We start from the raw sequence: 23,991 nt of genomic DNA, 5'->3' as shown, positions 1-23,991 counted from the left end.
CGGGAGGGTGCCCAAAGTCGGGGCCACCTCCCTGTTCCCCGCCCCGGTGGCGGAGCCTGAGGGGTTTCTCCGCCTCCGTCCTCACCCCGGCACCTGGATCTCGAGCGGCGCCTGCAGCGTGTAGCTTTCTGAAGTCCCGTGGAGCGAGGCGGGGGACGGTGAACGTCCTCTCGTCCTCTCGTTTCAGCTGTGTTTTCCCGAACTGGCCCCCTGGGGAGTTGCCAGTGGCACCGGCTTCTCCAGGAAGAAAAAGTTGCCTCTATTCGGGGGGTTGTTTCACCGGGTTTGTTCCAGAGACCACTTTTGATTGTTGTTTTTTCTTTGAGAGTGGGTCTCACTCTCCCCCAGGCTGGGGTGCTGTGATGTGATCTCTGCTCATTGCAGCCTCCACCTCCCGTGTTCAAGCAGCGATCCTCCCGCCTCAGCCTTCCCAGTAGCTGGGACTACAGGTGTCCGCCACAGCGCCCAGTTAATTTTTTGTTGTTGTTTTCCGTAGAGATAGGGGCTCGCTATGTTACCAGGACTAGTATGGAACTCTTGGCCTCAAGCGATTCTCTCACCTTGGTCTCCGAAAATGCTAGGATTACAGGTGCCAGACACCGTGCCGGGCCTTATTTTCCTTTTAAAGTCAGGGGTCTCGAACTCCTGTCCTAGGCTCAAGAGATCCCCTGGCCTCGGCCTCCTGAGTAGCTGGGATTACAGGCGTGCATGTGCCCAGCTGGGAACTACATTTTGACCAACACTGTTTCTTGCCTTCAGGTGACTCTTAAATTTGAGAAACATTGGAATAGTGGATTAATTCGGAGTAGCGGTTTTTGTGATTCACAGATGAAGCACAGAGAAAAGGATAGAGATGGAGACACAAAAACATTGACCTCCCAAGCTGTAGAGACTGATGTCTCCTTTGGGAATATCTACAACTACCAACTGCACAACAAAGTAGTAAGTGCAGCTTCGAATTTGTCTTGTGGTAGGCCACAATCCTGTGCCCACAAGGACCGTGCACAGGTCATCTGAGCACACAGCTGAGCCCGGTAGGCAAAGGAAGGAAGGTCCAGGTCACAGGGCAGCGAGGCCCAGCACAATGAGGGAGAATGGGAATATACCACACCCCAATTAGAATGGGATCCAATTCTTTTACAGAAATTTTTTTCTGATTACAAAATGTAAGGGAAGAAGGGAAAGTTCTTCCTTCCTACAGACTGACATGTAATAAATGGAGACGGAACACAGAAAAAACACCATTTTGGACTGGGTGCAGTAACTCACACCTGTAATCCCAGCACTTTGGGAGGCTGAGGCAGGAGGATCCCTTAAGCCCACGAGTTCGAGACCAACCTGGGCAACATAGGGGAGTTCCTCATCTCCACAAAAAAATTAAAAATTAGCTGGGTGTGGTGACATACACCTGTAGTCCCGACTACTCTGGAGGGTGAGGTGAAAGGATCACTTGAACCCAGGAATTCAAGGTTACAGTGAGCTATGATTGCACCACTGCACTCCAGCTTGGGTGACAGAATGAGACACTGTCTCTTTAAAAAAATTTTTTTTCTTTCAAACACTAGAGGATGTCAGGCACAGTGGCTCATGCCTGTGATCCCAGCACTTTGGGAAGGGAAGCCACAGGAGGAGGATCGCTGGAGCCCAGGAGTTCGAGACCAGCATAGGCAACATAGTAAGACCTGGTGTCTACAAAAAATTTAAAAATTAGTCAGGTGTGGTGGTGCACACCTGTAGTCCCAGCTACTCAGGAGGCTGAGGTAGCAGATCACTTGAACCCAGGAGGTTGAGGCTGCAGTGAAGTGTGATCACACCGCTGTATTCCAGCCTGGGCGACAGAGACGCTGTCTCAAAACCCCACTGGACAAACGTAGGTGATTTCTATGAAGACACCATGAAATATTTCTCAAAATAATAAGCCCATAATTCATATGTATGGAGCTAAGCACTGTGCTAAGAGCTTTATATGTTATCCTCCCTCAACCCAATAAATACTGTTATTGTCTCCATTTTATAGATGTGGACACTGAGGTCCAAAGAGGTTAAATAACTTGCACAAGATTAAACAGTTGGTGACTTGTGGATGTTTTTCTAGCATAGTCAAATAAAAATTCTGTAACGATAAAAAAAATTTAAAAATTAAACAACTGGTGAATGGCAGAGCAGGAATTCAAATCCTGAAGGCTTAACTCAGAAGCCTATTAACCATTATTAGAAAGAAACCATCACTGTGTATGTCTTAAGGTGAAAATAAAAGACCAGCTTGGGCAATAGAGGAAAACCCGGTCTCTGCTAAAAATACAAAAATTAGCCAGAGTGGTACCTGTAGTCCCATCCACTCAGGAGGCTGAGACTTGAACCCAAGAGGCCATGGTTGCAGTGAGCTGAGATGGCACCACTGCACTCCAGCCTGGGCAACAGAGTGAGACTCTGTCTCAAAAAAAAAAAAGAAAAAAGGAAAAACAACGCCGAGCTTGGTGGCTCACGCCTGTAATCCCAGCAGTTTGGGAGGCCAAGGTGGGTGGATGACTTGAAGTCAGGAGTTCAAAACCAGCCTGGCCAAAATAGTGAAACCCCGTCTCTACTAAAAATTCAAAAATTAACCAGGTATGGTGGTGTGTGCCTGTAATCCCAGCTACTCGGGAGGCTGAGGCAGGAGAATCGATTGATCCCGGGAGGCAGAGGTTGCAGTGAGCTGAGATGACGCCACTGCACCCCAGCCTAGGGGACAGAGTGAGACTCCGTTTCAAAACAAAAAAATCCTTTCCCACTAATAGTGACTAATTCATATTACAACTCTGTGTTGAGGTTGTAGGTCAAGAGATATTGTGTCACCAGAAAGGTGGTGATGGTACTTCTATAAACAATTTGAGAAATCTATGCAGGAAATAGTGGTGCAGAAATAACTTTGCAAATACAGGTTGCTCAATAAAATTTTTCATGTTCCATGTATGAAGATAATTGCAGTCACTTAGAAGGATAAAAATAACATGAGGAAAGGAATAATTGAATATTACTCAGTTACCCAATATCAGTGTTTAATATTGAAATGAAAGATAAACACTGAAGAGGCAGAGAACAATAACTAAATATGGAATTAACAAAAAGCAAGTTATACAGTAAAGGGAAAGAAATTTGCAGAGGGACATAGCAAGTCTGCCTTGTTGAGAAAACTGGATACAACCTCAGAAGATAACATCTAAAGGGAAATGACACGTGCACTGAAGATCTCTTTCACACTTTTGATCTGATTGTTTCAGTAACATCTTGAAAGATCATGGGGGAGATCATAAAAAGTTTTGGAAATAACACTACTATTCCTATTCTGAATATAAATATGTGGTATTTTTTCTGTAACTGTTTATTTTTATTTCATTTTATTTTTTTGAGACTGTTTTGCTCTTGTCTCCCAGGCTGGAGTGCAATGGCACAATCTCAGCTCACTTCAACCTCGCCTCCTGGGCTCAAGCAATTCTCCCGTGTCAGCCTCCTGAGTAGCTGGGATATCAGGCACCCGCCACCATACCCACATAATTTTTGTATTTTTAGTAGAGACAGGGTTTTACTGTGTTGGCCAGGCTAGTCTCGAACTCCTGACCTCAGGTGAGCCACTCGCCTTGGCCTCTCAAAGTGTTGGAATTACAGGCATGAACCACTGCGCCCGGCCCTCTCTTTATTTTTAAATTGTATTTTGCGATATTTAAGATAAACAAAGTACCTGTATAAAGAATAATACAATGGCACATCCACACCTCTTAGCTTAAGAAATGTAGTACTACCACACTGTCTAGTTCTACATAGTTATCCCAGTTGCATCCTTCTCCCTGTCTCCCTCCCCCAAGAGGTAATCAATGTCTTAAATGTGGTGTTTTATGATTTCCTTCATTTATCTGTTCTTGGGAATAAATGTCCATCAAAAAATAGATATTCATATAAGGGATTAATGTTCTTTTTGTTTAATTTTCATATACTTAGAAAAATAAGAAAAAATCATAATTTCACCAGTCTGACATAACCATTTTTCCTTGTTGACATATTTAAAGTTGTGTCTGTGGATTCCATCAACTCTGTCATTTCTGGGTCTTTTTCTATTGATTGATTTTTTTCTCCTGCTTGTGTTACCTTCTGCTTTTTGGCATGATGGTGCAGTTCCAGTCCAAAGGCAGTCTGTTGGGAAATCACTCTTATTCCGGGTGGCTGGTCTTTTCTATTTAGGCATTTAGCTGACTGGATGAGGCCCACACACATAATGGAGGGCAATCTGCTTACTCTGAGTTCAGTGATTTAAATGTTAATTTCATCCAAAAACACCCTCCCAGCTGACATATAAAACTAGTCATCACACACTAGTGTACAGACTCCATGGTGTGCAAGAATCTTGTCTGTCTCATTTGTAGCTATATCTCCAGCATCTGTAACAGCACCTGGGGCATGGTAGGTGTATCATATTGTTCATTGGATGAATCAAGTCTATGTGAGCCCAGAAGGTCAAGGCTGCAGTGAGCCATGATCTCACCACTGCACTCCAGCCTGAGTAACAGAGCAAGACCCTGTCTCAAACGAACAAAAAAGTTAGGTATGGTAGTGCACACCTGTGGTCCCAGTTACTCAGGTGGCCGAGGTGGGAGGATCATGTGGGTCTGGGCTGCAGTGAGCTATGATTGTACAACTGCACTGCAGCTTGGGTAATGCTATTAGACCCTGTTAAAACAACAACCAAAACACACACACACACTCACACACACACCCACACACACAGAGAGCCATCTTATTTTTTTAGGGGGGAAAAAGAGACTACTAAAAGAATAATTTCATAAACCTAAATGTAAAAGTTAAAATACAAAGCTTTTAGAAGAAAACATAGGAGGCCCCGCACGGTGGCTCACACCTGTAATCTCAGCACTTTTGGATGCCAAAGAGGGCAGATTGCTTAAGCTTAGGAGTTCAAGACCGGCCTGAGCAACATGGTGAAACCCTATGTCTATTTTTAAAAAAAAGAAAAAAAAAATAAGAGAATCTCTTGACTTCAAGATAAGCAAAATTTCTTAGGACACAGAAAGCAATAATCATAAAAGAAAACTTAGATAAATTGTCATCAAAATTAAAAACTTCTACTCGTCAAAAAGTCAATAAGAGCTAGGTGCGATGACACATTCCTGTAGTGCCAGCTACTCAGGAGGCCGAGGCAGGATTGCTTGAGCCCAGGAGTTTGAGACCAGCCTGGGCAACAGAGCAACCAAGACTCTGTTAAAAAAAAAAAAAAAAAAAGAGGAAAAAAGAAAAAGCCAGGCATGGTGGCTCACACCTGTAATCCTAGCACTTTGGGAGGCTCAGGTAGGTGGATCACCTGAAGTCAGGAGTTTGAGACCAGCTTGACCAACATGGTGAAACCCCATATCTACTAAAAATACAAAAAAATTAGCCAGGCGTGGTGGCACGCACCCATAATCCCAGCTACTCGGGAGGCTGAGGCAGGAGAATCACTTGAACCCAGGAGGCAGGGGTTAAAATGAGCTGAGATTGTGCCATTGCACTCCAGCCTGGGCAACAAGAGTGAAACTCTGTCTCAAAAAAGGCTTTTTGTTGTTGTTGCTGCTGTATGATTCATTTATATAATATTCTTGAAATGACAAAATTGAAGAGATGGATTTTATCTGTCAATTACACCTCAATTAAGACAGAGGGGAAAAAAGGAAATGGAGACCAGATGAGTGGTTTCATGGGGGTTGATGGTGGTGAGGGTAGAAAGTGAGGTGGCTGTGGAAGGGTAGCATGAGGAACTCCTGTGATGGAACTACTCTATATCTTGACTGTAGTGCTCAGAGGAATTGACACAGGTGATAGTATTGCATAGAACTAAATCACACACACAAATGAGTATCTGTAACTGGTAAAATCTGAATGAAGCCACTGGACTGTGTCAATATATATTTCCCATTTATATTATACTGTCCTTATGCACAATTTTAACATCGGGGGAAATGGTAAAGGATTTATGCAACCTCCATGACCTCTTATAACAGCATGTGAATCTATAATTATCTCATAAAATGTTGAAAAAAGTATGCAGTGTGAACAAAGCCTTGTTGAAAGAGTACATTTTGTATAATTTACAGAAGTCCCAGAAGAGGCAAAATTAACCTATGGTGGAAAAAAATCAGCAATGCTTGCTGTCTGTGCAATGCTTTGTTTTTTGTTTTTTGTTTTGAGACAGGGTCTCTCTGTTGCCCAGGCTGGAGTGCAGTGTCACAAACACGGCTTACTGCAGCCTCCACCTCCTGGGCTCAAGTGATTCTCCTGCCTCAGCCTCTGGAGTAGCTGTGACCACAGGTGCATACCACCACACCCAGCTAATTAAAAAATGTGTTTTTTTGCTTGTTTTTTTTTTTGGGGGGGGGTAGAGATGAGGGTCTCACCATGTTGTCCAGGCTGGTCTCAAATTCCTGGGCACCTCAGCCTCCCAAAGTGCTGGGATTACAGGCATGAGCCACCATGGTCAGTCAATGCTTTGTATCTTGCTTGGGATTTAGGTAGCACTAGGCATGCACACATTGGGACTCAAGGAATGGTATGCTCATGACGTATCCATTTCATTGTAGTTAATGATATGCATGATGAAGTATGTAGATCATATGAAGTATGTGAAGGAAACCAGAAGGTGCCACCCCAAAATATGCCTCTTTGACATAAAAATTATTTTTTGGCCACAGGCAATTAAGGAGCAGAAAACAGGCTGGGTGGCTCACTCCTGTAATCCCAGCACTTTGGGAGGCCGAGGCGGACAGATCATGAGGTCAAGAGATCGAGACCATCCTGGCCAACATGGTGAAACCCTGTTTCTACTAAAAATACAAAAATTAGTTGGGCATGGTGGCACGTGCCTGTAGTCCCAGCTACTCAGAAGGCTGAGGCAGGAGAATCTCTTGAACCTGAGAGGCAGAGGCTGCAGTGAGCCAAGATGGTGCCACCGCACTCCAGTCTGGCCACAGAGCGCGACTCCGTCTCAAAAAAAAAGAAATAAAAATAAAAGTAAATAAATAAAGCAGCAGAAAACAGAGAAAAAGCTCTCTCTATCCTCTCACTTTTCTGCCTAAAGACAGGACATACATTCTCCTTTACTGGAGGCAGCTCAAGACTGTTACCAGCCTAAAGTGGCACCAGAAGAATCTACAAACAAAACTTATCCCATTAGTTTCCTTGCATATACAGTGCTTACCTTCCCACAGCTTCCCACCTTCTGAAGCCTAAAACCATCTTCCTTTGCCCTGTCATTTCCCCCCAAATTCACTGCTCTTTGTTAAACTCTCATAAGACAGAATTCTAAGCCATTGCTTTCAGTTACTTTTCATTGAGATTTCTCCTGTCTAATGCACACAATATGCGTTAATAAACTTGTTTTCTTCTTGTTAATCCATCTCTTATTATATGAGTCCCAATGAAGACCTAAGATGGGGAGAGGTGATCTTTAGCTTCTTCTGCGTATATACTTGTGACATAGTTAACGATATACATGTTGAAGTATTTCAGGGAAAGTCTGCTAATGTTTGCAACTTTGAAATGCATCAAAAACTAAGACTGATGAAAGGATGGAAGGATTGATAGGTATGTTACCAAATAAGGAGAATAAAATGTGAGTAAAAATATTTTCAACTGTTGGTCTGAAAATTTTTATAAAATATTGAAAAAAATAATTGACTTTTTAAATGCAAAAATTCTGTAATAGTTGGGTGTGGTGGTGCACACTTGTACTCCTAGCTACTCTGGAGGCTGAGGTGGGAGGATTGCTTGAGCCCAGGAGTTTGAGGCCAGCCTGGGGAACATGGTAAGACCCTCATCTCTCTAAAAAAAAAAAATTGTGGTCTGAGAGACTAAAATAGACAATTATTTACACCTTTATCAACTAAGATGGACCCTAAGGTTAAGGAAACAAAAAGTCAGCTACTTGTTGAGGGTTTAGGGCAGAGCTGGCAGGGCAATTTTCTAAATTCCTACAAGAAAAAAACACATATGTTCAGGTGCCGTGGCTCATGCCTGTAATCCCAACACTTTGGGAGGCCAAGGCTAGAGGATCACTTGAGACCAGGAGTTAAAGATCAGCTTGGACAACATAGTAAGACTCCATCTCTTGGAAAATAAAAGAACAAAAAATTAGCCAGTCATGGTGGCATGTGTTTGTAGTCCCAGCTACTCGGGAGGATGAGGTGGGATGATCGCTTGAGTCCAGGGGTTCCAGGCTGCAGTGAGCTATGCTTGTGCCACTGAACTCCAGCCTGTGTGACAGAGTGAGACTCTGTCTCATAAACAAAAATCACCCGTGATGTCCCCTCTGAGACACTAAGATTATGTCAAAGCAATATTCTTTTTTCTTTTTTGAGACTGAGTCTCACTCTATTGCCAGGCTGGAGTACAGTGGCATGATCTCACTGCAACCTCCACCTCCTGAGTTCAGGCGATTCTGGTACCTCAGCCTCCCGAGCAGCTGTTACTACAGGCGTGAGGCACCATGTCCAGCTAATTTTTGTATTTTTCGTAGAGACGGGGTTTTACCATGTTGGCCAGGATGGTCACAAACTTGACTTCAGGTGACCCACCCAGCTCAGCTTCCCAAAGTGCTGGGATTACAGGTGTGAGCCACCATGCCCGGCTGCCATGTTCTTTTCTAATGCAGTAAGAAACTCAGATTTACTTAGTGACAGGTGGTCTTTGATGGGGAAAGCTGGCAGTTGCAGTGAAGAGAGTTCACAAACAACTAAGTTTGGGAAATGCTGACTTCCCACATGTTAAGACAAAGTGAATTTGGAATGGTTAGGAACTTCCTTTTGCAGCCCAGAGATTCAGTGGCGCCATCAACATATTAAATTAGGTAATATGGAAGTCCAGGGAGGAAGAAAAAAATAAAGGAGGTGGGTGGTTAAGAACTGTAGAACTTCCTTTCCTGTCTTTCTCCTTATGCATGATGAACACAAGATACAGACAACTATGGGAACATCTGAACTAGTCAATATAATTAATTATTTTATGGTATGTCATGCTGTAATTTATATTACCTCACCCTTACTGATCTTGAGACTGTGCCCTAATATTTTGCACCTTTACTTGGTGGATAAAGTTCTTAGCCTATATACAATGGAAAGCTTCTGCGGCCCTAGCAACAATCTACCTCTAAAAGCCTTCATTCAGCTTTATTTTTAGAGACAGGGTCTCGCTATATTGCCCAGGCTGGAGTGCACTGGCATGATCTTGGCTCACTGCAGACTTGACCTCCTGGGCTCAAGGGATTCTCCCACCTCAGCCTCTTGAGTAGCTGGGACCACAGGCTACGCCACCACACGCAGCTATTTTGTTTTTGAGAGACAGGTTTAGCTATGTTGCCCAGAGGGGTCTCGAACTCCTGAGCTCAAGCAATCTGCCTCCCTCAGCCTCCCAAAGTGCTGGGAATACAGGAGTGAGCCACCGAGTCCGGCCTCAAGGTCTAAACTGCAGCAATAATCACTGGTAGTTCCTTTGCACTCAGTTTCCTAACCTTGAAATCCCACCATTCCCGGGCACCCTTGCCAAGATTCCTAACCTTTCAACACAATGTAGGCGGGACTTCCTTTTGGAAAACCTTCTGCAAGCCTTCCGGGGGTATGGTTCTGCAACATCCTGTGTATATCTCTATCACAGCACTCAGGCACTGCATTGTATTTATTTGCTTACAGGGCTATCTTTTCCAGTTTCTTTTTTTTTTTTTTTCTTCTCCATAGAACCAAAGTCGAGTAGGTTGAGTTTCTTGAGGACAAATTCAGTAACTTGTATATATTTGAATCTCCAAGAGTTGTAGAGTACCAAACTGTGGAGCTCAATGTCAAGATCAGCTAAACTGGAGTGAGGTGGGAGGACAGATGGATGGGTCAGGAAAAAGAATTTTTCTTTTTTTCTCCCAATGTGCTGGATTACAGGTGTGAGCCACCACGCCCGGCAAGGAAATAAAATTTTTTTCTTTTTTTGAGACAAGAGTCTCCTTCTGTCGCCCAGGCTGGAGTGCAGTGGCACAAACTCAGCTCAAACCAAACTCCGCATGCGGGTTCAAGCAATTCTCCTGCCTCAGCCTCCCGAGTAGCTGGAATTACAGGTGACTGCCACCATGCCTGGCTAATTTTTGTATTTTTAGTAGAGACGGGGTTTCACCATATTGGCCAGGCTGGTCTCGAACTCCTGACCTTGTGATCCGCCCGCCTCGGCCTCCCAAAGTGCTGAGATTACAGACGTGAGCCAGGCCAGGAAAGATAATTTCTAAGTATGAAATGTTGTAGGTTGGGAGGACCTCAGTAAGTTGGGAGAAGTGCACAGTGGTGAGTTACAGACGGCAATGAGGTCACACAACTATGAAGTCAAGGTTAACAATAACGCATACGGGAAAAACTGACAAGTGGCGCTACAAGGGGTAGCGGGTCTCCAGGACGTGGCATTAGGACGTGCTTGTTGAGGGGCAGGTATTTGGAACCAGGCCCCACTTTCGAGTTGTCTTTCCGCAGGAACCAGAGAATGCGGTCGGGAACAGGAAGCAGGAACCGTTAGGGAGATCAGGAAGGTGCTATTGCCCACATCCATCCTCTACGGCCACAAGGTCAGGGGGGCCAGGCTGCCTCCTCACAGCATCAGCTTTTTCTTCGGCTTCATTGGAAAGCGCTTTCTGGAAAGCGCTTTCTCACCGACGCTGCAGAGACCTTAGGGGCAGCCCCTGCCCTGCTACCCTCCAAGGAGCCACCACTCTAGAGCCTACGCTCCTCTGGACATCATGTGACTTGGGGGACTACTTGCCTTTCTTCTGAAACACGGCTACAGACTATCAGTTAAGAACACTGGGCTTAGCGCGCCCTCAATAACGACGCAGCCGTAGAACGCTACCCTCTCCCAGCCTGCCCGCCCACGAAGAGTTCCACTTCCTCCCCCCCCGAAAACGCGGCCGGAAGGGGCGGGCTTTCCGCTTGGACCTGGCGCTTCCGCCAACATGGCTGCACGTGGGGTTGTTGGTATTTTTTTCCTCTCTGCTGTCCCCCTTGTGTGTCTGGAGCTCCGGCGTGGGATCCCGGATATAGGTAAGTGTTGACTTTTTCCCTTCGACAGTTGCAGCTGGGTAATTTTCACAGGAATGTTGCATAGAATGACCGCTTCTTCGACTGCGTCGCTTCGGAGCGGCTTTGACTACAACTCCCAGACTGCATCGTGCCTGCCTCCCACTTCCGGAGCCGACTTCACTTCGGGGAACTTTTTCCCTCCAGGTGTGGTGGTTTTGCGTGTAAGAGAGTAGCGACAAAGATCACAGGGGCAATCATAGACAGTGCTTCTGTATCCTGGTGAGCATTCAAAAGGAAACCAACAGGTTGATAAGATGAAGGCCTTCTGAGAATTTAGGCTGAGAGGTTTTTTGTTTTGATTTTAAATTAGAGACAGGGTCTCACTATGTTGCCCAGACTGGTCTCGAACTCCTGGGTTCGAGAGATCCTCCTGCCTCGGCCTCTCAAAGTGCTGGGATTACAGGCCTGCGCCACTGCGCCTGGCCCTGAGATTTAAATAAGGGGCCACACCCGTGAAAAGGGGTTGGGGAAGGGAGGAGTATTCTAGGCAAAAGATTGTGACGTGTTGGAGGAAAAGGTGAAGGCCATTGTGACTGAATCAAGGAGAGCTGGGAGGAGGAGGAGGAGGAATTGGCTCAGGATAATGACTTTTATTGAACACCTATTATAAGCCAAATACCAGGTGCTGGTTATTATCTCATTTAATCTGCACTGCAGTCAGAGGAGGGTAGGCACTATTATAATCCCCATTTTACAGCTGAGGGAACTGAAATTTAGGGAGATTAAGTGACTTCCCTAAGGCTTTTAAAAGGTCACTCGATTCTGTATGGAAAATACTTTGGACGGAAGCTATGGTGGAAGCAGTGAGGCACGTCAGGCTTTGGAAGTTGACAAGTGGTGATGATGGCCTGGACTAGGACAATAAAAGAGAAGATGAAGTGTAGACAGATTTGGGATATTGACGAAGTAGGATCAACCAACAGGCTTTGTTTATGGGTTGATGTTTGGGGCAAGGGAAAGGAAGGATTCGAGGACGACTGCCTCATGGGGGATTGAACAAACCTAGGTATTTGGTAGTGCTACTGGTAAAGGGAAAATGGAAAGAAAAACAGTGGAGATGCTGAGAATCATGAATTGATTTTTGGACATTTCAGTGATCAGTTTACATGTCTGTCTCCCTTTTTAAGGTCAATTCTAAAGTTAGAGACCATAATGAAACTTGGCTTTGTGTACTCCCTCTCTTTCTCCACCTTTTCTCCCTGCTCATAAGGAGTCAGATGCCTAGAAATGGTGCCTGCAATAAGAAATGAAAATAAAATGCTTTAAAAAAAGATGTACAAAGACTCTCCTGATGCTTCCCACTCACTCAAGCTGTGTTGGAATGTAACAAGACTTTCATCCAAAGGATCACAAATGTTGAATTCACACTCACCATTTCCAAAATTCACCTGTTCCCTTGTCTTTTCAACATCCACCCCTACTCTGCTCATTTATTTTTTTTTTTGAGACAAGGTCTTGCTCAGTCACCCAGGCTGCAGTGGAGTGGCACGGTCATGGCTTACTGCAGAGCCTGGACTTCCCAGCTCAGGTGATCCTCCCACCTCAGCCTCCTGAGTAGCTAGGACTACAGGTGCCACACCACCATGCCGAGCTAATTTTCTGTATTTTTTGCAGAGAAGTGGTTTTGCCATGTTGCCCAGACTGGTCTGGAACTCCTAGGCTCAAGCAATCTGCCCACCTTGGCCACCCAGAATGCTGGGATTATAGGTGTGAGCCACCATGCCCAGCCAGAAATATGTTTCTTGAAAGCAGAGACCAAATGGAATTTGTTTTTGTATTCCCAGCACTTACCAGTGTCTAGTTTAATAGAACTAGGGACAAGGGTTCTAGAAATTGCACCTGCGCTCCTGGCAGCATCTTTGTCTAGTTCTTGAAATTTTCATGGAATTGGCTTCTTTCTCAATTCTGAATGAATGATTGTTTCCTTTGGATTGTTTTCCCTTTTTAAGTTTTTTTTTGTTAATATATTTTTTTTCCTTTTTTTTTTTGTTTTTGCTACCTTTGGATTCTTGATAGTGAGCTTCCAATAATAATTTGTTAACAGTATTTAAGTCTGTTTTACATATCATACTTTATACCAGCAACAGGGCTGGTTATGCCTATACTAATATTCAGACATATATTGAAAAACTAGCCTTGTCTTTTTTTTTTTTTTGAGACGGAGTCTTGCTCTGTCACCCAGGCTGGAGTGCAGTGACACGATCTTGGCTCACTGCAAGGTCTGCCTCCTGGGTTCACGCCATTCTCCTGCCTCAGCCTCCCAAGTAGCTGGGACTACAGACGCCCACCATGATGCCCAGCTAATTTTTTGTATTTTTAGTAGAAACAGGGTTTCACTGTGTTAGCCAGGATGGTCTCGATCTCCTGACTTGGTGATCCACCCGCCTCAGCCTCCCAAAGTGCTGGGATTACAGGCGTGAGCCTCTGTGCCCGGCCTGCGTTGTCTTTTTCTACTGTGTAAAAGAACTTTGTTGTCAATACATTTTACTTGTACTTAAGCTAAATTTTTTTTTTTTTTTTTTAAAACGGGGTCTTACCCTGTCATCCAGGCTGGAGTGCAGTGGCGCAATCTCGGCTCACGGCAACTTCCACCTTCAGGGTTCAAGAGATTCTCCTGCCTCAGCCTCCTGAGTAGCTGGGACTACAGGCATGTGCCACCATGACTGGCTAATTTTTTTTGTAGTTGTAGTAGAGACAAGGTTTCACTATGTTGTGCCAGGTTGGTCTCCAACTCCTGATCTTGTGCTCCACCCGCCTCGACCTCCCAAAGTGCTGGGATTACAGGCGTGAGCCACCGTGCCTGGCCTAAGCTAAATATTTAAGGCCAGTTCCTCACGTTTGTTATCCGTTGAAGCACACTGCTTATGGGGTCTGTAGTTTAAGTACACAAAAAAATCCCAGCACTCTGGGAGGCTGAAGTGGGCGAGTCATGAGGTCAAGAGATTGAGACCATCCTGGCCAACATGGTGGAACCCTGTCTCTACTAAAAATACAAAAATTAGCGGAGCATGGTAGCACACGCCTGTAGTCCCAGCTACTCGGGAGGCTGAGGCAGGAGAATTGCTTAAATCTGGGAGGCGGAGGTTGCAGTGAGCTGAGATCGCACCACCGCACTCCAGCCTGGCAACAAGAGTGAGACTCTGTCTCAAAAAAAAAAGCAAAAAAAAAAAAAAAAAAAAAAAAAAAAAAAAAAAAAAAAACCAACAAAACAAAAACCTTAAAAATGTTTTTTTCTCAAAAGATATACACACAAATAGAGTTCTTTCATATTCCCATGTGATGTTTGCAGATTGCTTGTTAGAACAGCAGTAGTATGAAACATAAATCCCACACCTCAATGGTTTTTTTTTTTTTTTTTTGAGACAAGAATCTTACTCTGTTGCCCAGGCAGGAGTGCAGTGGCACAATCTCAGCTCACTGCAATCTCCGCCTCCCAGGTTCAAGCCATTCTCATGCCTCAGCCTCCCAAGTAGCTAGGATTACCAGTGTTCACCACTATGCCTGGCTGATGTTTGTATTTTTAGTAGAGATGGGATTTCACCATGTTGCCCAGGCTGGTTATGAACTGAGTTCAAGTGATCCACCCACCTCAGCCTTTCAAAGTGCTGGGATTATAGGTGTGAGCCACTGTGCCTTGCCTCAGTGGTTTCTTTTCTTTTCTTTTTTTTTTTGAGATGGAGTCTCACTTTGTCGCCCAGGCTGGAGTACAGTGGCGAGATCTCGGCTCACTGCAAGATCCGCCTCCCAGGTTCATGCTATTCTCCTGTCTCAGCCTCTGAGTAGCAGGGTCTACAGGTTCCCGCCACAATGCCCAGCTAATTTTTTGTATTTTTTAGTAGAGATGGGGTTTCACAGTGTTAGGCAGGATGGTCTCTATCTCTTGACCTCGTGATTCTCCCGCCTCGGCCTCCCAAAGTGCTGGGATTACAGGTGTGAGCCACCGCGCCCGGCCTCAGTGGTTTGTTTACATACCAATACTCTAGACATTAAACTACTTTTGTATTGGCCAGAGATAAATTAAATTATATATTGTATTGAATAACACCTGAATCAATAGTTAATACTGTCAAGTTGGGAGAGCTGTGATTTTTTTTTTTTTTAAGTCATACTTCTTCTCTAAACAACTTTAAATTCGTAGGGTTTTTAAAAGAATAATATTAGGCCAAGTATGGTGGCTCACGCCTGTAATCCCAGCACTTTGGGAGGCCAAGAAGCGGGCATCATTTGGAAAAATATATATATATGTTATCTGATAGCCCACATCTGTGGTCCCAGCTACTTGGGAGGCTGACATGGGACCAATGCTTGAGCCCTGGAGGTCATGGCTGCAGTGAGCTGTGATCAACTGCTGCACTCCAGCCTGGGCAAGAGAGTGAGAGTCCATCTAAAAAAAAAAAAAAAAAAAAAAAGGCAAGAATATACATCTGTTTTCAGTTTAAAATAAAACATTTAAGTCTGTATATCTTTTTCTTTTTCTTTTTTTTGAGACAGAGTTTCAGGCTGGAATGCAATGGCCTGATCTCTGCTCACTGCATCCTCCACCTCCCGGTTCAAGCCATTCTCCTGCCTCAGCCTCCCAAGTGGCTGGGATTACAGGTACCCACCATCATGCCTGGCTAATTTTTATATTTTGGGAGAGATGGGGGTTTCACCATGTTGGCCAGGTTGGTCTTAAAGTCCTGACCTCAGGTGATATGCCTGCCTTGGCCTCCCAAAGTGCTGGGATTACAGGCGTGAGCCATCTCGCCCAGCCTATATATATGTTTTTCTAATTCCTTCTTTAAGTTTTAGTTAATTGACTAATTACCAGCCTTGATCACATTGGATTCCTCTGTATCTCTGCCATTTATCTTCTGAGAATTAAAAACACAAAACAAGAGTAAAAATTTCAAAAGGATGGAAATCATTTTTAACCCAGCTTTGTCTCCTGTCCCTCAACATTTGCCAAATTGTATTATGCAAAGTAGGTAGTAGGTTTTTGCTCAAATAATTTTCACTTTGGTTCTTAATATAAGACCAAATACTGGCTGGGTGCGGTGGCTCATGCCTGTAGTCCCAGCACTTTGGGAGGCTGAGGTAGGCGGATCACCACCCACTCCTGGTCAGGAGTTTGAGACCAGCCTATCCAATGTGGTGAAACCCTGTCTCTACTGAAAATACAAAATTAGCCAGGCATGGTGGTGCATGCCTGTAGTCCGAGCTACCCAGGAGGCTGAGACAGGAGAATAGCTGGAACCCGGGAGGCAGAGGTTACAGTGAGCCAAGATTGCACCAATGCACTCCAGCCTGGGCAACAGAGTGAGGCTCCATCTCAAAAAATAAATAAATAAATAAAAAGACCAAATACTATATTTTTAGCTTTTCCTTGGCAAGCATGTAAATTGTAATTTTACTTACAAGTGACTAAATGTCAAGAAATACAGAAGCACACAGTTGCACAATGGTGAGAAACAAGGATTTGGTGTTTCAGTGAGAATGTTTATCATAGAACTAGAATTTGAATTTGACAGGATGATTTCTTTTCTTTTTTTTTTTTTTGAGACAGAGTCTCTCTCTGTTGCCCAGGCTGGAGTGCAGTGGTGCGATCTCTGCTCACTGCAGGCTCCACCTCCTGGGTTCATGCCATTTTCCTGCCTCAGCCTCCCAAGTAGCTGGGACTACAGGTACCCGCCACCACTCCCAGCTAATCTTTTGTATTTTTAGTAGAGACAGGGTTTCACCGTGTTAGCCAGGATGGTCTTGATCTCTTGACCTCATGATCTGCGCACCTCAGCTTCCCAAAGTGCTGGGATTACAGGCGTGAGCCACCACACCCAACCAACACGATATTTTCACAATTTTATTTCTAGTTATGTAATTTTCTCTATATGGGAAACTACAACTTATACATTACTGATATTCATATTTTTAGTGTAGCTGATTGCTCTAATTATAACTGTATTCCCAAGATAGTGTTTATTCTAGACTTATGCTCTGTACATTTGTTCTGGAAACGACAACCATTATGAGTTTTTTAATGCCCAAAGGAGAACACCGGAAGCCCTCTGTATCTGTGAGTTCTACATCCGAGGATTTAAGCACCTGTGGATTGAGACGATTCAGAAAGGTCTGGGTGTTGTGTTTCACTCCTACAGTCCCAGGACCTTGGGAGGCTGAGGCAAGCAGATTGCCTGAGTTCAGGAGATCAAGACCAGACTGGACCACATGGCGAGACCCCATCTCTACAAAAAATACAGAAATTAGCTGGGTGTGGTGGTGCATACCTGTAGTCCCAGCTACTTGGCGGGGCTAAGGCAGGAGGATCGTTTGAGCCCCAGGAGGTTGAGGCTGCAGTGAGCCATGTTCTCACCACTGCACTCCAGCAGCCTGGGTGGCAGAGCAAGACCAAGAAGAGCAATACACTGTCTCTTAAAGAAGGAAAGAAAAGAAAATATTCAGAAAAAAAATGGGGTAAATGGATGTTTGTCTGTCTGTCCCAACCATGTACAGACTTTTTTCCGTGTCCATAAACAGTAAAGTATAGCAACTATTTATAGAGCCTTTACGCTGTATTGGGTAATATATGAGTAATCTATAGATGATTTAAAGTATGTGGGAGCATAGACTATATGTGAACACTATGCCATTTTATATCAGGTACTTGAGCATCCGTGGATTTTGGTACACTCAGGAGTCCTGGAACCAATACCCCATGCATACTAAGGGATGACTATATATGAACAAAGTCATAAGACAGTTATATAACTTTTACTATACTTTCCCAGTACAGATAATCTTCTAATGTGTTATAATTTATTAGGAGTATCAAGAAAAATGTTTTGGGTTGGGCGTGTTGGCTCACCCCTATTATCCTAGCTAGCACTTTGGGAGGCCAAGACAGGAGGATCACTTGAGCTCAGGAGTTTGAGACCAGCCTAGTCAACATAGTGAGACCTCATCTCTTAAAACAAAAAGTTTTGAATTTTAATTTTAGTTTTTTTCCTTTGTCAGGAATCAAGGATTTTCTTTTGCTTTGTGGCCGGATTTTCTTACTGCTTGTTCTTCTTACTTTAATTATTTCTGTGACTACATCGTGGCTTAACTCATTTAAATCTTCCCAAGTTTATCTGAAGGGTAAGTTTATTATTTATGCTACCCTTTTATGCCATTGTACTCAAATTTCTTTCCTTTATTTATTCTAGAACTTTGCACAGTAAGAACCATTTTACTATTAATTTGTGATGTGTAGTTTCAGGGAGAGTAATCATCACAACTTGAGTCATGATTTTTTTGTGTGTGGTTTTTAAAAATTAGTAGTGATTGCTTTGCATGGACTATAGCCCAACATTTTTATGAGAAATTGTACATTTTTCTTATATATGTGTTTTTAAGCTATATCATTTCTAAGTTGTTATATGGTAAATTCCCTAATTTTAAATTGTGTGTTTGTGTTGCTTAACTGCCATTTGATACTTACAGTTTATGAGCTGTTCTACAGAGTGAATGTATCTATCATTAATCTTTTTTTTTTTTTTTTTTGGAGATGGAGACTCGCTCTGTCACCAGCTGGAGTGCAGTGGAGCGATCTTGGCTCACTGCAACCTCCGCCTCCTGGGTTCAAGCGATTCTCCTGCCTCAGCCTCCTGAGTAGCTGGGACTACAGGCGTGCACCACCATGCCTAGCTAAGTTTTGTATTTTTAGTAGAGATGGGGTTTCACCATGTTTGCCAGGATGGTCTTGATCTCTTGACCTCGTGATTCGCCCTCCTTAGCCTCCCGAAGTTGGGATCACAGGCATGAGACACCGCGCCCTGCCGATCTACCATTAATCTTGAAAGGCTTTTCATCCTAATTTTTTGTTCCATTCTAGCAGTTTTTACTTAGACACCTTTGTCTTTTATATGTAAATGTTTTTAATTTTAGGAAATCATGCTTGTTTTTGGTTTTTAAATTTGAGACAGAGTCTCACTCTGTCACCCAGGCTGGAATGCAGTGGCATGATCTTGGCTCACTGCAGCCTCCTCCTCCCAGGCTCAAGTGATCCTCTCGCCTCATCTTCCCAAGTAGTTAGGGCTACAGGTGTGTACCACTGCATCTGGCTAATTTTTGTAGTTTTTGTAGAGGTGGGATTTCGCCATGTTGCCCAGGCTAGTCTCTAGCTCCTGGGCTCAAGTGATCCACCTGCCTCAGTCACCCAAAATGCTGGGATTGCAGGCTTGACCCACTTCGTCCAGCCTGTTTCATTTTTGATAAGCAAAAGTTTGTGAGTCCTAGAAGCCTTTTAAAATAGTATTGTACTTAGCCTCAGAACAGGTGAATCTTAAAACCAAAAACTACATATTTTCTATGCTACTAGGAAGAAGCTTGTCATTAGTGAATTTGGTACATTGTGTTTTCACTGTTTATTTAAATGTAAGTAAATAAAAGGAAAGTGACCAGTGTTGAATGTGTAGCCCTTTCAAATTAACTATGAATAAAACCATAATCCTAAAAGGTTATACTATTCAACCCAAACATAAATGACAGTGTGATATGTTAGGGTCTCCCAACCATAGACTTCAGATTTTTTTTCTTTTTTTGATAAATTATTTGATTGGTTGTACTTCAAATGAGATATTTGGGAAGTGAAAAGCACTTTCATGTTTTGATGTCTTAGAAGAAGAAGAAAAGAATGAGAAAAGACAAAAACTTGTGAGAAAAAAACAACAAGAGGCACAAGGAGAGAAGGTAAGCCAGAATTTTTAGAGACTTTATGCGTAGATAAATACAAAAATCTCTGAGGCAATTAAAATTAAGGTCTGTTGCTTCTGTGTTTGTGCTAAGATTTAAAAAAAATATATTGAGGTCAAATTCATGTGACATAAACTTGACCATTTTATGTTACTTATTTGTTTTCGAAATGGAGTCTCACTCTGTCACCAGGCTGGAGTGCAGTGGCACGATCTCGGCTCACTGCAACCTCCACCTCCCAGGTTCAAGTGATTCTCCTGCCTCAGCCTCCCAAGTAGCTGGGACTACAGGCATGCACCACCACACCCAGCTAATTTTTGTGTTTTTAGTAGAGATATGGTTTCGTCATATTGGCCAGGCTGGTCTTAAACTCCTGACGTCAGGTGATCCACCTGCCTTGGCCTCCCAAAATGCTAGGATTACAGGCATGAGTCACTGTGCCCAGCCAAAATTGACCAGGCTGTTCAGTGACATTTAGTACATTCACAAGGTTGTACAACTACCACCTCTGTTCCATCTCCCATGAAGAAAACCATATACTCTTTAAACAGTCACTCCCCACTCTCCCCTCCTCCCATCCTCTGGCAACCACCAATCTGCTTTCTGTTGGTATGAATTTACCTATTGTGGATGAATAATATTCCATTGAATAGATATAGATATACCACCGATTTTTTGTTTTTTTTTTTGAGACTGGTCCTCTCTCTCTTGCCCAGGTTGGGGTGGAGTGGTACAACCATAGCTCACTGTCACCTCAAATTCCTGGGTTCATGGGATCCTCCTGCCTCAGCTTCCTGGGTAGCTGGAACTATAGTCACACACACACCACCACTTTCAGCTAATTGTTTAAAAATTTTGTGTCAGGCATAGTGGTGCACGCCTGTAATTCCAGCACTTTGGGAGGCTGAGACGGGTGGATCACGAGGTCAAGAGATCAAGACCATCCTGGCCAACATGGTGAAATCCCGTGTCTACTAAAAATACTTCTGGGTGTGGTGGCATGTGCCTGTAGTCCCAGCTACTAGGGATGCTGAACCAGGAGAATGACTTGAACCCGGGAGGCAGGGGTTGCAGTGAGCCAAGATTGTGACACTGCACTCCAGCCTGGCGACAGAGTCAGACACCGTTTAAAAAAAAAAAAAATTGACCAGGCTTGGTGTTTTCTGCCTGTAATCCCAGCACTTTGGCAGGCAGAGGCGGGTGGATCATTTGAGGTGAGGAGTTTGAGACCAGCCTGGCCAACATGATGAAACCCCATCTCTACTAAAAATACAATAATTAGCTGGGCATGGTGATGGGCACTTGTAGTCCCAGCTACTTGGGAGACTGAGGCTGGAGAATCACTTGAACCCAGGAGCCGGAGGTTGCAGTGAGTAGAGTCTGCACCACTGCACTCCATCCTGGGCAACAGAGTGAGACTCTGTCTCAAAACAAAAACAAAACAAAAACGAAGGATGTTGGCTTCCCTCTCCAGATTTAAGACCTGACATTCTGAAGATGACACTTGGTTTCCCATTTGTGACAAATCCTTGGAGTTACCATACTGGCATTCAATTTGAATCAGGATATGGGATTGTTCCCAGCATGAAAACCACAACCTGGTTGATAGTTTCATAATCAGGCAGGTCAAAAACGAATGTCTGTCCAGCTTGCTGTCTACCTGTTGGCACGAGCCTGCCCGCAACCAAGCAGCCAAACAGGGTGGCAGTGGCTCTGTTCAGCCAGCAGGGCTCTTACTTGGTTCTTATTTACAACTTTATAGAGAGCGTACATTTTAGGGAACATTAATGTATAGTAACAACGCCGAATTTGTTGTTTTGAACAGGCCAGCAGATACATAGAGAATGTTTTAAAACCTCACCGGGAAATGAAATTGAGAAAACTGGAGGAGCGCTTTTATGAAATGATGGGTGAAGCCTGGAAATTAAGCAGTGGTCACAAACTTGGGGTTGGAAAATATTCTCATTTTATATTTTGAATCCTCTGACTGTGTTTCCTATTACATGATTGATTTGTCATTGAAACTGATGTTGGTCTGTTTTTAGGTTTTATTGATAATGATTATATATCAGTTTTCGTTCAGCATACTTGTTTATCGCATGGTTAAGGGGCTGGTCTTTGTTTTTAAAAGACAGGGTCTCTCTCTGTTGCCCAGGCTGGGGTGCAGTGGCACGGTCGTAGCTCACTGCAGCCTCAAACTCCAGGGCTCAAAGGATCCTCCTGCCTCAGCTTCTTAAGTTGCTAGGACTACAGGGGCACCCTACCATGGGCTGCACCTGGCTGGTGAAGTGTTTTTTGGTGCCTAAAGAGCATATAACTTGGTTCCTTAAAAAGCTGTTGTGGTGGCTCACGCCTGTAATCCCAGCAATTTGGGAGGACGAGGCAGGCAGATTGCTTGAGACCAGGAGTTTGAGACCAGCCTGGGCAATATAGGAAGACACTGTCTCTAAAAAAAAAAAAAATTAAAAATTAGCCAGACGTGATAGTGTGTGGCTGTAGTTTCAGCTACTTGGGAGGTTGAGGCAGGAGGATCCCTTGAGCCCGGGAGGTCAAAAGGCTGCAGTGAGCTGTGACCACCACTGCACTCCAGCCTGAGAGACAGAGCAAGACCCTTTCTCCAAAAAACAAAAAAACAAAACAAAAACTGTGACATAAGATACTCTTTAAAACTGTTGAATAAATTGCTGTTGTCTTATATGAGGGCAAGAACATTCTGATCTTTCCTCAAGTCAAGATCTCCAAGGTATTAAGCTCATATTATATATGTTATTATATATTATATATTCTGATTTTTAAGTTAAGTTAAACTTTGGTTATGTTTTCCTTCAGCACTGAATATGAATTTTGTCAGTTTTACAGAAGTTTACAATTTTAAGTTTTCTTTTTTTTTTTTTGAGGCGGAGTCTCGCTCTGTTGCCCAAGCTGGAATGCAGTGGCGCCATCTCAGCTCACTGCAACCTCTGCCTCTCAGGTTCAAGGGATTCTTCTGCCTCAGCTAATTTTTGTTTTTAAGACAGAATCTCACTCGATCACCCAGGCTAGAGTGCAGTGGCGTGATGTCGGCTCACTGCAACCTCCGCCTCCTAGGCTCAAGCGATTTTCCTGCCTCTGTCTCCCGAGTAGCTGGGATTACAGGTGCCTGCCACCATGCCTGGCTAATTTTTGTATTTTTTTTTTAGTAGAGGTGGGGTTTCACCATGTTTACCAGGCTGGTCTCGAACTCCTGACCTCCAGTGATCTGCCCACCTCGGTGTCCTGAAATTCTGGGATTACAGGTATGAGCCACCGTACCCGGGCAATTTCTGTATTCTTTTAGTAGAGATGGCGTTTCACTGTGTTAGCCAGGCTGGTCTTGAACTCCTGACTTCAGGTGATCTGCCCTCCTCAGTCTCTCAAAGTGCTGGGATTACAGGTGTGAGCCACGGCACCCTGCTCAAGCCTCGTGTTTTCTTGTTGATGGAGATAATGCTTTAATTTTTTGGGTCTCATAATGGCTTGCTGATATTTTTCTACTGACATGCCATCAGGGTAAAAAAAAAGAAAAAGGAAAAACAATTGTGAATATAATAAAGTTGATAGAAAACATCTCTTTAGAAACTGTCTGTTGTGTTTGACCAGGGTGATGAAGGTACAAGTCAGACATCTTTTGAAACATCAAATAGAGAAGCAGCAAAGAGCCAGAACTTGCCTAAACCTGTAACTGAATTTCCATCTCCTGCTGAACAGCCCATATGCAAGGAGGTAAAGTACTTCACGCCTGTCATTGAATTGTGTTTGTGTGCAGCAGGAGTATCACCTCTAGGTGAGGTGGTATACTGGGTGAAGATCAGGACTGGCCTTTTATCCACGACCTTACAAAGCGATCACCTTTATTAAGAATAGACTGGGCGCCGTGGCTGACACCTGTAATCCCAACACTTTGGGAGGTTGAGGCCAGGAGTTTGAGCCCAGCCTGGCCAACATGGTGAAACCCCATTTCTATTTTAAAAAACAAACAAAAAAAAGACTTTTCCTTGTTCAATATTAATATTAATGCTCTGAATCCAACTTGGAAGCAATAAAGACAAATGATAATAGGTTTAGAAAATACTCAATTACTGGCCGGGCGCGGTGGCTCAAGCCTGTAATCCCAGCACTTTGGGAGGCCGAGACGGGCGGATCA

At 43.9% G+C, this 23,991-nt stretch overlaps 1 protein-coding gene across 3 annotated transcripts in view; it reads left to right on the top strand.

Annotated features, from left to right (window-relative positions):
- The first annotated feature begins 10,979 nt into the window (after window positions 1–10,979).
- Window positions 10,980–23,991, top strand: part of UBXN8 (UBX domain protein 8) — a 22,531-nt gene continuing 9,519 nt past the window's right edge. Inside the window, exons 1-5 of one of the 3 annotated variants that reach the window (XM_011944534.1) lie at window positions 10,980–11,081; window positions 18,111–18,233; window positions 19,756–19,826; window positions 21,655–21,777; window positions 23,448–23,575. In XM_011944534.1, coding sequence (XP_011799924.1) covers window positions 10,994–11,081; window positions 18,111–18,233; window positions 19,756–19,826; window positions 21,655–21,777; window positions 23,448–23,575 — 533 coding nt within the window. In that variant the 5' untranslated portion in view covers window positions 10,980–10,993. The remainder of the gene's footprint in view (window positions 11,082–18,110; window positions 18,234–19,755; window positions 19,827–21,654; window positions 21,778–23,447; window positions 23,576–23,991) is intronic. The other 2 variants (XM_011944535.1, XM_011944536.1) reach the window with 2 other exon arrangements.

This window comes from Colobus angolensis, unplaced genomic scaffold, assembly GCF_000951035.1.
Source record: "Colobus angolensis palliatus isolate OR3802 unplaced genomic scaffold, Cang.pa_1.0 Scaffold233, whole genome shotgun sequence".
Classification (NCBI taxonomy): domain Eukaryota; kingdom Metazoa; phylum Chordata; class Mammalia; order Primates; family Cercopithecidae; genus Colobus; species Colobus angolensis.
Note: the sequence above shows the minus strand (reverse complement) of the source record. Positions and strands in the feature narration are given on the sequence as shown.